Source organism: Salmo salar, chromosome ssa04 (assembly GCF_905237065.1).
Source record: "Salmo salar chromosome ssa04, Ssal_v3.1, whole genome shotgun sequence".
Taxonomy (NCBI): domain Eukaryota; kingdom Metazoa; phylum Chordata; class Actinopteri; order Salmoniformes; family Salmonidae; genus Salmo; species Salmo salar.
Window position 1 is genome coordinate 34,397,779 of NC_059445.1, and position 12,724 is coordinate 34,410,502.

A 12,724-nucleotide genomic window follows, 5' to 3' on the forward strand; every position below is an offset into this window, starting at 1 on the left:
AATTTCTCAAACATATGACTATTTTACAGCCATTTAAAGATAAGACTCTCGTTAATCTAACCACACTGTCCGATTTCAAAAAGGCTTTACAACGAAAGCAAAACATTAGATTATGTCAGCAGAGTACCAAGCCAGAAATAATCAGACACCCATTTTTCAAGCCAGCATATAATGTCACCAAAACCCAGAAGACAGCTAAATGCAGCACTCACCTTTGATGATCTTCATCAGATGACAACCCTAGGACATTATGTTATACAATACATGCATGTTTTGTTCAATCAAGTTCATATTTATATCAAAAACCAGCTTTTTACATTAGCATGTGACGTTCAGAACTAGCATACCCCCCGCAAACTTACGGGGAATTCGCTAACATTTTACTAAATTACTCACGATAAACGTTCACAAAAAGCATAACAATTATTTTAAGAATTATAGATACAGACCTCCTCTATGCACTCGATATGTCCGATTTTAAAATAGCTTTTTGGTGAAAGCACATTTTGCAATATTCTAAGTACATAGCCCAGGCATCACGGGCTCGCTATTTAGACACCCGGCAAGTTTAGCACTCACCATAATCATATTTACTATTATAAAAATGTCATTACCTTTTGTTGTCTTCGTCAGAATGCACACCCAGGACGTCTACTTCAATAACAAATGTTGGTTTGGTCCAAAATAATCCATCGTTATATCCGAATAGCGGCGTTTTGTTCGATGCGTTCCAGACACTATCCGAAATAGTAAAGAAGTGTCGCGCGCTTGGCGCAATTCCTGACAATAAAATTCAAAGTATTCCATTGCCGTACGTCGAAGCATGTCAACCGCTGTTTAAAATCAATTTTTACGTCATTTTTCTCGTAGAAAAGCGATAATATTCCGACAGGGAATCTCCTTTTCGGCAAACAGAGGAAAAAATCCCAAAGGCGGGGCGGTCGGGGTCATGCGCATAAGCTAGTGTCTCTTGATGGGCCACTTGAGAAAGGCGATAATGTGTTTCAGCCTGTGGCTGGAATGACGACATTCTCTTTTTTCCCGGGCTCTGAGAGCCTATGGACGACGTGGGAAGTGTCACGTTAGAGCAGAGATCCTTAGTAAATGATAGAGATGGCAAAGAAGTTCCAGAAATGGTCAGACAGGCCACTTCCTGTAAAGGAATCTCTCAGGTTTTGACCTGCCATTTGAGTTCTGTTATACTCACAGACACCATTCAAACAGTTTTAGAAAATTTAGGGTGTTTTCTATCCATATGTAATAAGTATATGCATATTCTAGTTACTGAGTAGGAGTGGTAACCAGATTAAATCGGGTATGTTTTTTATCCAGCCGTGTCAATGCTGCCCCCTAGCCCTAACAGGTTAAGGAGATGTTTATCTTTCAAAGGGTGTAAAATAGTTGTATGTTTGAAAAATTTGAATTTTGACATTTATTTGGATTCAAATTTGCCGCTCTTGAAATGCACCTGCTGTTGATGGAGTGCACCACGGGTGGCACGCTAGCGTCCACTTTTCGTTGTAAAGCCTTTTTGAAATCGGACAGTGTGGTTAGATTAACGAGAGTCTTGTCTTTAAAATGCTGTAAAATAGTCATATGTTTGAAAAATTGAAGTTTTAGCATTTTTGAGGTATTTGAATAACGCGCCACGGGATTACACTGACTGTTGAGTAGGTGGGACGCAAGCGTCCCACCTAGCCCATAGAGGTTAAAATAATTGGAATTCACCACTTCTGAAGATCACTTAGACGGTCCCTTTTCAGAATGAGGTCCTTCTTCCAATAGGGTTTCACCAGGTACCGTTCTTCACAAAGAACCCACAGTCACCCTGGCCCCTCACCCCTACAGACCACACCAATGCCCACTGTGATCAATTCAGTGTCAGGATGGCTCTAGGCTGCCCGCAACCGACCAATGATAGGTGTCTTTGAGTCGACTAACTTTCAGATCATCCTCCACTGACCCGGCCCTGTTTACGCCTCCAAGGTGCTCCTCTCACACAGGAATACACACTCAGAGCCTACGTAACAGAGGCTTATCTAAAAAATGTAGCTTTGCGTGTTTCGCTTACATCTATATTTAAAAAAAATTATACGTTTGAGATGTGGTATCCACTCGGCTCGCTTCCTCTCAGATCAACGGTGGGTTGTTTGAGGGATCCCTCGTGCACGATTTACCCAGGTCATCAGGAGCGGTCACCAAGTGAAGATTCACATCCCATCCTCGTCACCAAATGTGGTGGTTAATTTCTTTACTATCAAATGAGGAGAGACAAATTTAATCACACAAGTCAGAGTTATACTTAACTTCACTAGGGTAGGGGGCAGCATTCGGAATTTTGGATGAAAAGCGTGCCAAATTAACCTCTTGGGGCTAGGTGGGACGCTAGCGTGCCACCTGTGGTGCACTCCATCAACAGCAGGTGCATTTCAAGAGCGGCAAATTTGAATCCAAATAAATGTCAAAATTCAAATTTTTCAAAAATACAACTATGTTACACCATTTGAAAGATAAACATCTCCTTAATCTAACCACGTTTTACGATTTCAAAAAGGTTTTACGGCGAAAGCATAAATTTAGAGTATGTTAGGACAGTACATTTACAAGAGTTGTGTGTAATGTTTTGTCAAGTCAAAGACAGGGTCACCAAAACCATAAAACCAGCTAAAATGATACACTAACCTTTTACAATCTCCATCAGATGACACTCCTAGGACATTATGTTAGACAATGCATGCATTTTTAGTTCTATCAAGTTCATATTTATATACAAAAACAGCGTTTTACTATGGCATTGATGTTGAGGAAATCGTTTCCCTCCAATAACCGGCAGTCAAGTCAGCGTCACAAATTAAATAATTAAAATTAGAAAACATTGGTAAAATATTATATTGTCATTTAAAGAATTATAGATTTACATCTTTTGAACGCAATCAACTTGCCAGATTTAAAAATAACCTTACTGGGAAATCACACTTTGCAATAATCTGAGCACTGTGCCCAGAAAAATACGCGTTGCGATACAGACTAGACGTCATGTTGGGGAGATCTAAAATCGAAAATACTATGTAAATAATCCATTACCTTTGATTCTCTTCATCAGATGTCACTTCCAGGTATCACAGGTCCATAACGAATGTAGTTTTGTTCAAAAAAGCTCATCATTTATGTCCAAAAATCTCCGTCTCGTTAGCACATGATGTAAGCCAGCCGGACTTCTCGTCATGAACGAGGGGAAAAAATATATTTCCGTTCGTTCAAACATGTCAAACGTTGTATAGCATAAATCATTAGGGCCTTTTTAACCAGAACATGAATAATATTCAAGGTGGACGAATGCATAGCCTTTTATAACGTATTGGAACGAGGGTACCCAACATGAAGTAGCGCCCAGGTGTCTAATGGGACATCACCGTTCCATGGCTCTTGTTCGGTCAGATCTCCCTCCAGAAGACTCAAAACACTTTGTAAAGGCTGGTGACATCTAGTGGAAGCAATAGGAAGTGCCAAAATATTCCTAAACCCCTGTGTTTTTCAATGGGATAGGTTTAAAGTCAATACAACACATCAGGTATCCACTTCCTGTCAGAAAATGTCTCAGGGTTTTGCCTGCCAAATGAGTTCTGTTATACTCACAGACACCATTCAAACAGTTTTGGAAACTTTAGAGTGTTTTCTATCCATATATAATAAGTATATGCATATTCTAGTTACTGGGTAGGATTAGTAACCAGATTAAATCGGGTACATTTTTTTTATCCAGACGTGCAAATGCTGCCCCCTAGACCCAACAGGTTAAACTGCCTGCTACTCGGGCCCAGAAGGTAGGATATGCATATTATTAGTAGATATGGATAGAAAACACTCTGAAGTTTCTAAAACTGTTTGAATGATGTCTGTGAGTATAACAGAACTTATATGACAGGCAAAAACCTGAGAAAAATCCAACCAGGAAGTGTGGAAATATGAGGTTTGTAGTTTTTCAAGTGATTGCCTATACAGTATACAGTGACTTAGGGTTCATTTTGCACTTCCTAAGGCTTCCACTAGATGTCAACAGTCTTTAGAACGTGGTTTCATGCTTCTACAGTGAATGGGGAGATAATAAGAGCTGACTCAACAAGTAGACTGCCTGAGGCCAATGACTTGTTTACTGCGCTGTCACGCAGGCGCGCCGTTCCTTCTTTTTCCTCTGTAATGAATACGCTATTGTCTGGTTAGAATATTATCGAAGATATATGATAAAAAGACCCTAAGGATTGATTGTAAACATCGTTTGACATGTTTCTACGAACGGTAATGGAACTTTTTTACTTTTCGTCTAGGGTTTTGCGCTCGCGCATTATGCCTTTGGAATAGTGATCTGAATGTGTGAACAAAACAGAGGTACTTGGACATAAACATGGAGTTTATCGAACAAAACAAAAATTTCTTGTGGAAGTAGGAGTCCTGGGAGTGCATTCCGACGAAGATCAGCAAAAGTAAGTGAAGATTTATAATACTATTTCAGAGTTTTGTTGACTACAGAACTTGGCGGATAACTGTATAGCTTGCTTTGATGGCTGAGCTCTCTACTCAGATTATTGCAAAGTGTGCTTTCGCCGTAAAACATTTTTGAAATCTGACAGAGCGGTTGCATTAAGGAGAACTTTATCTTTAATTCTTTGAATAACAGTTTTTTATTTTATCAACGTTTATGATGAGTATTTCTGTAAATTGATGTACTCATTCACCGGAAGTTTTTGGAGGCAAAACATTTCTGAACATTACACGCCAATGTAAAATGGGGTTTTTGGATATAAATATGAACTTTATCAAGCAAAACATACATGTATTGTGTAACATGAAGTCCTATGAGTGCCATCTGATGAAGATCATCAAAGGTTAGTGCTTAATTTTTGCTGTATTTCTGGTTTTTGTGATGCCTCTCCTTGCTTGGAAAATGGCTATGTGGTTTTTCTTGTTCAGGCGTTGTCCTAACATAATCTAATGCTATGCTTTCACCGTAAAGTCTTTTTGAAATCGGACACTGTGGTTAGATTAATGAGAAGTGTATCTTTAAAATGTTGCATGTTGTTCTATGTTTGAGAAATTTGAATTATGAGATTTTTGTTGTTTTGAATTTGGCACCCTGCTATTTCACTGGCTGTTGGCAAGTGTTCCGCGGGTGAGACGCTAGCGTCCCACATACCCTAGTGAGGTTAAACTACATCTTTAATCACTTATTAATAAAGAAGCAGGTCAATACAATTCACACATATAAAGTGAATCGATCGAGTGCTCTATGGTAATGACGGCTGGTCATGGCTGGTCAACGATTCATGCTCAGATGATTCGTTGAGAGCCCTGAGACAAAAGTACAAAGGTCTTTTATAGCCAAGATACACCCCTTTCAACCTACATGACGAACAACAGATATATAGAATGGGTCACAAGGTTAAAATCTGTATGAAAGATACCTATAATACATAGCAGACAGTATCTGCTGCGTCAACAGTTTTCATTGTGTAGAGACCAGTGTCTAGCTCCATATAGAACAGAAACATTAACTTTAGGCACTATCAGCACTATCTGCAGTGCCTCTATTCACATGACTCTCTCCTAACACACACGCCATACATTGCTGCTACTATTTATATTTTATCCCGCTGCTCAGCCACTTTACCCCTGATTGTATGCATATAACTATCTCATCTATTTATGATATCGTTATTAATATTGTTCTTGTCCATACTGACTATGATTTTATTCATATTGACACCATTTTTGATATTGCTACTATACAAGTAACCATTTAGCTGTACCGTTTACACCTTCTGTAGAGAGACCCATCCACTTAGCAAGATGTGGCTGGGGATGATACAGTAGCATTTTTGTCACATGACCCATCAATTTAAACAAGTGTGTCTGGGTCACATTGCCAGCAGGCATGCCAGCTAAGATACTATGACAAGTTAGCTACTATAAGTTGATTGATAGCCTTAAATGGCTTCTTGGTTGCTAGTTGTGAGGGACAGATATTGGAAACCTGTCTTGGCTAGCTAAAGCCAACTTCATAGCATTTCTAGGTGGCTAGTAGTATTACTGGAAAACAACTACAACAATTACATAAAAAAAATCACAACAAAGACCTCAAACCTAATGTTCAGACTGTTTATTTATGAACTGTTGTCATGTTGGTATAAAGGGATCGGGAGACAGATACAGGAATGCGTAATAAGGGTTTTTATTGACCCAAATTACAGCGTGCCATGTAAAGGCACGGGGACGAAGACCAAACAAACACATATACAAAACATAGGGTTTTGAGTATTTACCTCGAATAAATACTCAAGCGCACAATGATACCACATGGGACAATACACGTGGCACAAAAGCCAAAACAACACAGCACAGGTACTCACACGACCAACGGACATTGTAACAACAATCAACAGCACAATGGTGAACAAAGGGCACACTTATACAATTACTAATCAATGGGAATAAAGACCAGGTGTGCGTAATGACAGTTCCTGGAGGGATCTGTAACAACTGCCCTTAATATTTAAGACTATTTTACCCACTTGTGTTTTACCCAATATAAATCAGAGCATATGGTGGTATATTCCATATGTGGAGTAGATCCAGCTATGTGCCTCAACTCCAAATAAATGAGAAATATAAGCACCGTCTAAAAACATGAACATAGTTGCATGTACACAACACATAATATGGGAAGCGAATGAATCTCGACATTATACAACTTTTGATGTCTGAAAATGTTAGACAAACTTGTCAAAGGTAAAATAATTGACAGACCAGAGGGTACACTTCATTCACATACCTCTCTGAAAGATGCTAGTTGGAGAGTTTTGGAAGGTTGTCCTTACCCATAGTGCATTGCAGCAGCAAGGAAACACTGGCAGTCTCATCCGAAAAAGGTTAAATAAATTGTGAACAGAAAAACAACAAACCATTCAAACCATACTACATTGATAGAATAATGAATAATGATAAAATCTTTATCAGCATTTAGATGGAAGAAAACTAACATGAAATTATCTCGTTGACATGCTATGGCAAGATGTTGTCTGCTCTGCATCACTAACCATTACAAATGAAGAACTCACGTTCCTCAGCCTGTTGCCTAAATGATTTTGTATCTGTGTGGTGAATCTAAAGCTTTTATAGTGTTTTGTTTGGTTATTTTTGTATTAATGTTTTGATATTTTATCTGTTTGTCATAATCCCCTCAGAACACACTTTATTCTGTGCTTGAAGTCTTTGAACAGGTGATTGAACTGAAATAAATTGTAACGTCTGCTTCCAACTCACACCCTCAAACACGTAGATCCCCTGGACACAGTTCACTTTCCAGCCCACTTTCCAGCTTACACTCTCAAACACCTAGATCCCCTGAACGCAGCTCACTCTCCAGATCCCAATCACCTGAATTCTAATCACCTGTTCACACACCTGTATGTCATTATCACACACTATTTAGTTCAGTTCTTTGCAGCCCATCACTGTGAAGTATTGTTTGTTTTGCGAAACATGTCTTTCAGAGCGTTGGGTTTCCTGTGAGTTACTCCTCCCGTGTATGATAGTTTTTGCTTGCCTCACTAACAATGCCTATTCCCTGCCTGTACTTTAGCCTATTGGATTTCCTGTTACCTACCTATTGCCTGATCTCCCGGAGTACATTTACTAGCCTTGTCCCTGCCTGTACTGTTGCCTTTTTGGACCCCCTGTGTATGAACTTCTGCCTGCCCCTGGATCCAGCTACCTGCCACCTCCTGTGGTCCTTTGCAATAAACACCTGCTTGCGCCATGCGCTTGAAACCAGCGCTCTGTCTCCCCTCGTGTTCATTACAGAAATTAATTACTTAGAAATTCCATGTTGTGTTACTTAGAACTGTTTGTAGCGAATTCTGGAAACACCTGTGTTGAGTGTACACGCTCCTTTCACATAGGCTTTTATTATCAGGATTCTCTGTGATAGGACTATATTTTCCAGAGAACTCAATGTTCATAACCCAAAAAATTATGAATCGCTTCTGTCTGTTACAACAGAAGGGGTTGTTGTTTCCAGAGCTGTTTGTCCCATTCCGAACTGGGTTACAAGGAGCTTTGTTGCCAGTACCTATGACTGGTCGGTAGGGTAACCTCCATGCTAAAATTATTTCCCTGGGTCTGTTTTCAATGCATGCGGTCCAGTGCTGGGTCCCAGTCGGTTACCAGAACACATCATACAGCCTAAACTGAGTGAGGTTCGTTTTGACAACAGTACCCGATTTAATCTGGTTACTACTCCTGCCCAGTAACTAGAATATGCATATAATTATTGGCTTTGGATAGAAAACACCCTAAAGTTTCTAAAACTGTTTGAATGGTGTCTGTGAGTATAACAGAACTCAAATGGCAGGTCAAAACCTGAGAGATTCCTTTACAGGAAGTGGCCTGTCTGACCATTTCTTGAACTTCTTTTCCATCTCTATCTTTTACTAAGGATCTCTGCTCTAACGTGACACTTCCCACGTCTTCCATAGGCTCTCAGAGCCCGGGAAAAAACAGAATGTCGTCATTCCAGCCCCAGGCTGAAACACATTATCGCCTTTCTCAAGTGGCCGATCAAGGGACTCTGGGCTTATGCGCGTGACCCGACCGCCCCCGCCTTTGTGATTTTTTACTCTGTTTGCCGAAAAGGAGATTCCCTGTCGGAATATTATCGCTTTTCTACGAGAAAAATGGCGTAAAAATTGATTTTAAACAGCGGTTGACATGCTTCGAAGTACGGTAATGGAATACTTAGAATTTTATTGTCACGAATTGCGCCATGCGCGCGACACTTCTTTACCATTTCGGATAGTGTCTGGAACGCACGAACAAAACGCCGCTATTCGGATATAACGATGGATTATTTTGGACCAAACCAACATTTGTTATTGAAGTAGCAGTCCTGGGAGTGCATTCTGATGAAGACAACAAAAGGTAATCAAACTTTTATAATAGTAAATATGATTATGGTGAGTGCTAAACTTGCCGGGTGTCTAAATAGCGAGCCCGTGATGCCTGGGCTATGTACTTAGAATATTGCAAAATGTGCTTTCACCAAAAAGCTATTTTAAAATCGGACATATCGAGTGCATAGAGGAGGTCTGTATCTATAATTCTTAAAATAATTGTTATGCTTTTTGTGAACGTTTATCGTGAGTAATTTAGTAAAATGTTAGCGAATTCCCCGGAAGTTTGCGGGGGGTATGCTAGTTCTGAACGTCACATGCTAATGTAAAAAGCTGGTTTTTGATATAAATATGAACTTGATTGAACAAAACATGCATGTATTGTATAACATAATGTCCTAGGGTTGTCATCTGATGAAGATCATCAAAGGTGAGTGCTGCATTTAGCTGTCTTCTGGGTTTTGGTGACATTATATGCTGGCTTGAAAAATGGGTGTCTGATTATTTCTGGCTTGGTACTCTGCTGACATAATCTAATGTTTTGCTTTCGTTGTAAAGCCTTTTTGAAATCGGACAGTGTGGTTAGATTAACGAGAGTCTTGTCTTTAAATAGCTGTAAAATAGTCATATGTTTGAGAAATTGAAGTAATAGGATTTTTAAGGTTTTGAAAATCGCGCCACAGGCTGCAAGTGGCTGTTACGTAGGTGGGACGCAAGCGTCCCACCTAGCCCATAGAGGATAAACAAGACATTTGTGAATTGGTGGCATGAAATCCAGCTTGCGATCATGAAAAGGATAAGACCATGGCTACGAGGAGATCGATCACAAAATACACAAAAAGAAAAAAAAGAAAAGTGGAACAATTATTTAATAATAAAACATTTTAAAAAAGTTGCTGCTCTTCAACTGTGTTTCTGTCCTCAGAGGGAGAGGAGACTCAGAGGGGTCCATACACCTTTAAGAGAAGCCTCAGAGAGGAAGGAGCCTCCGAGGGGTCCATACACCTTTAAGAGAAGCCTCCGAGAGGAAGGACCCTCCTCCGGTCTGTTGTTGAAATACATCAATGGTATCCTCGTCTTCCATCTCAAGCTGTGCAGGTGTGTCGGTCTCGTTGATTGGCTGTCCGTCAAATCTAAACCGTATCTGTCTAATTGACAAACCCTGTCTTTCGCAGTACGCCTTCATCAGCTTGCTGAGCGGAGTATGCCGTTTAATTTTGAACTGGACTACTGACCCATCTTGACCCGCAACCTTTAGGTTGATGTGGTCGTTTTCAGTCTTCACTCAGACATTGTGTAGCTAGTTAATGCTCTGAGATTTACTAATTAACAGACAGATTGCTAAATGTTTGCGCTTTTTTCCCCCCAACTCTCTCCGTCTTCTTCTTGTTTTGTTGGCGCGTTTTGTTCAGTAATCCACTGGCTCAAAGGCAGTCAAAACATGCAGACGAATACATCCTAATAGTACCGGTAAAGTTCGTCGAAACATGTCAACCGATGTTTATAATTAATCCTCAGGTTGTCAATTATCTAAATAATCGATCATATTTCAACCAGACAATAGCGTATTCAATAGAAAGGAAAAACAACGAAGAGCGCACACACAGTCACGCACGCAAACCAGTACTGCATGATTCCATAGTCCCCTGACCAAAAGGTCTCATTCTTCTTAATTTTTCAGAAAACAAGCCTGAAACCATGTCTAAAGACTGTTGACATCTAGTGGAAGCCATAGGAACTGCAATCTGTGCCCTAACCCATTAGACAGTCAATAGGCTTTCAATGGAAAACCCACTCACATAAAAAAAATCCCACTTCCTGGATAGATTTTCCTCGGGTTTTTGTCTGCCATATAAGTTCTGTTATACTCACAAACATTATTTTAACAGTTTTAGAAACTTCAGAGTGTTTTCTATCCAACTCTGCATATCCTAGCTTCTGGGCCTGAGTAACAGGCAGTTTACTTTGGGCACGCTTGTCATCCAGACATCAAAATACTGCCCCCTAGCCCAAAGAAGTTAAAAGTGTTGTCTCCCATATGTGAGTTCAATTAAGTGTTTCTTCTCCATGTTCAGACACACGGTTGTCAAGAGTGGTGGAAATGGAAGAAGAACCAATATCTCTCAGTCCAGAAGGTGGCATCCCGTCTCTTCAGGTGGCACTTCATGGGAGTCTCGCTGTCTGCTCCGATCAATGGTGAACATGCTCAATGTAGCCCCCGATCATGCGTGATGTCAGGGTACAGGCTACAATTTGTTGTGCGTCAACCCACGCTTCTGCAGCGTCATCACGTCGACTGTTCCCGAGGCCTCAGTGCCCATTTTGAGGAAGGAAATATCCTTCCGACTCCAGAAGCAGGCAATCTGTGTGGTTCCTATGTTGAAGATCCGGGACTGCTGGTACAGCACTTATTCCTGGTTATGAAAAGGGATGATAATTTGCATCCCATTCTAAACCTACGTGCCCTCAGCAAGCACCTCAGAGTCTACAAATAGAATGCTTACAAGCCGGCGGCTATTACAGCAATTGGCTGGTGGCGGCGGAGTCAAGAGGCTAAGCAGTGTTGCACACATCCATGCTACTGTCCTGTATTCAATCTATAGGCTTCATAAGAAACCAGAAAAAGAGCTGGCTGACTCCTCTGCGAATTACGTTTCTGGGTCTCTCTTCTGGGTCTCACTCGTGTATCACACACATTTCTGCTGGGTCACACAGTGCGTTTTCACCAGTGCCTATGCATACTGTTGATGATGGCTTCTGTGATGGAAGTCGTTCCCGTGGGGCTATTGTTGATACGGCTATTGTTGATACGACGCATCTCGTAGCCTAATCCGGTCGCTTTGGCTGTCCCAGTCAGGCTTGTGAGAGTGGGGTGCGCAACTCGATTCAGGGGTATGGACACTGGTGCAAAGTTCACTGCATGTCAATTACTCAGAGTATCTGTCGCTCAGGCGCTTCCCCACTGTTTTTGTTATACCGGTTTATATCATTCCTTTCTGTTCCTGTGAAATCATATATTTTTTTACATTAAACTCAACATTAAATTACTTCACCAATCATGCAGTGTGGACAGAGCAGCTTGCTATTGAGCGGGAAAGCTATAGCTCAATGAGTCCTTTACATGCTGTGATAGAAAGACAAGTGTAGCAACTGAAATTTTGCAGGTGGGGTGAGAGCAAGAGAGTGTAGAGGAAACACACTGGCAAAGATTTTCAGTTGGCAGGCAGACACTGGAAGAAGTTTATTATTGACAGAGGGAGGGCTTTGCATAGGTGCTTTGTTGCGTTTTGTGGGACTGTAGAAAAATGCCCGGAACGTAAAAAATAATGGTTCTGTTCAGGAACAATATAGATCACTTTCATTCCTGGTTCAGATTCTGTTCCTTGACAAATTTAGTTATTTTCCGGTTTTCAGTTCTGTTCCCTGAACCAGTTCCAACCCCTGGTGGACACAGAGAAACTTGAAGCTCCACTACAGTAAATTAAGCACATTTGCTGCATTTCTATACAATGAAACAACTTTCAAATGCTATTTGGAGAACAGCAAAACAAGCAAAAATTACTCCAGACATTATCACCTTGGCTGCGGTAAGTTCATCTCAGTCGATCTACAAACACATAGCTATTAGTTCTAAGAGATTATTGCTTTTTGAGGTCGGTTCAGTTTCGGTTATTTTATTTAAAAAATAATCACGGTTTTTGCTTTTGATAATTTTTTTAAACATTAAATGATGATGGTAGTGACTTCCCATTACTGATGATCACTTATTAACCATCATT

At 40.5% G+C, this 12,724-nt stretch overlaps 1 protein-coding gene across 1 annotated transcript; it reads right to left on the minus strand.

Annotated features, from left to right (window-relative positions):
- Positions 1-9,915: 9,915 nt before the first annotated feature.
- LOC106602810 (small ubiquitin-related modifier 3-like) lies at positions 9,916-11,763 on the minus strand. Its single transcript, XM_045716240.1, has 2 exons — positions 11,688-11,763; positions 9,916-10,229 (listed from the first exon to the last, which is right to left on the minus strand). The coding sequence occupies exons 1-2, from the start codon at positions 11,761-11,763 to the stop codon at positions 9,916-9,918; spliced, it is 390 nt and encodes a 129-aa protein (XP_045572196.1).
- Between the last annotated feature and the right edge of the window lie 961 nt (positions 11,764-12,724).

Bases quoted from the DNA above. Each gene is read 5' to 3' on its own strand.
- LOC106602810 (XM_045716240.1), bottom strand. From the start codon at position 11,763: ATGCGTCGTATCAACAATAGCCGTATCAACAATAGCCCCACGGGAACG. The intron at 10,230-11,687 runs GTATGCATAGGC...ACAATGTCTGAG, and splicing joins CACAGAAGCCATCATCAACA to TGAAGACTGAAAACGACCAC.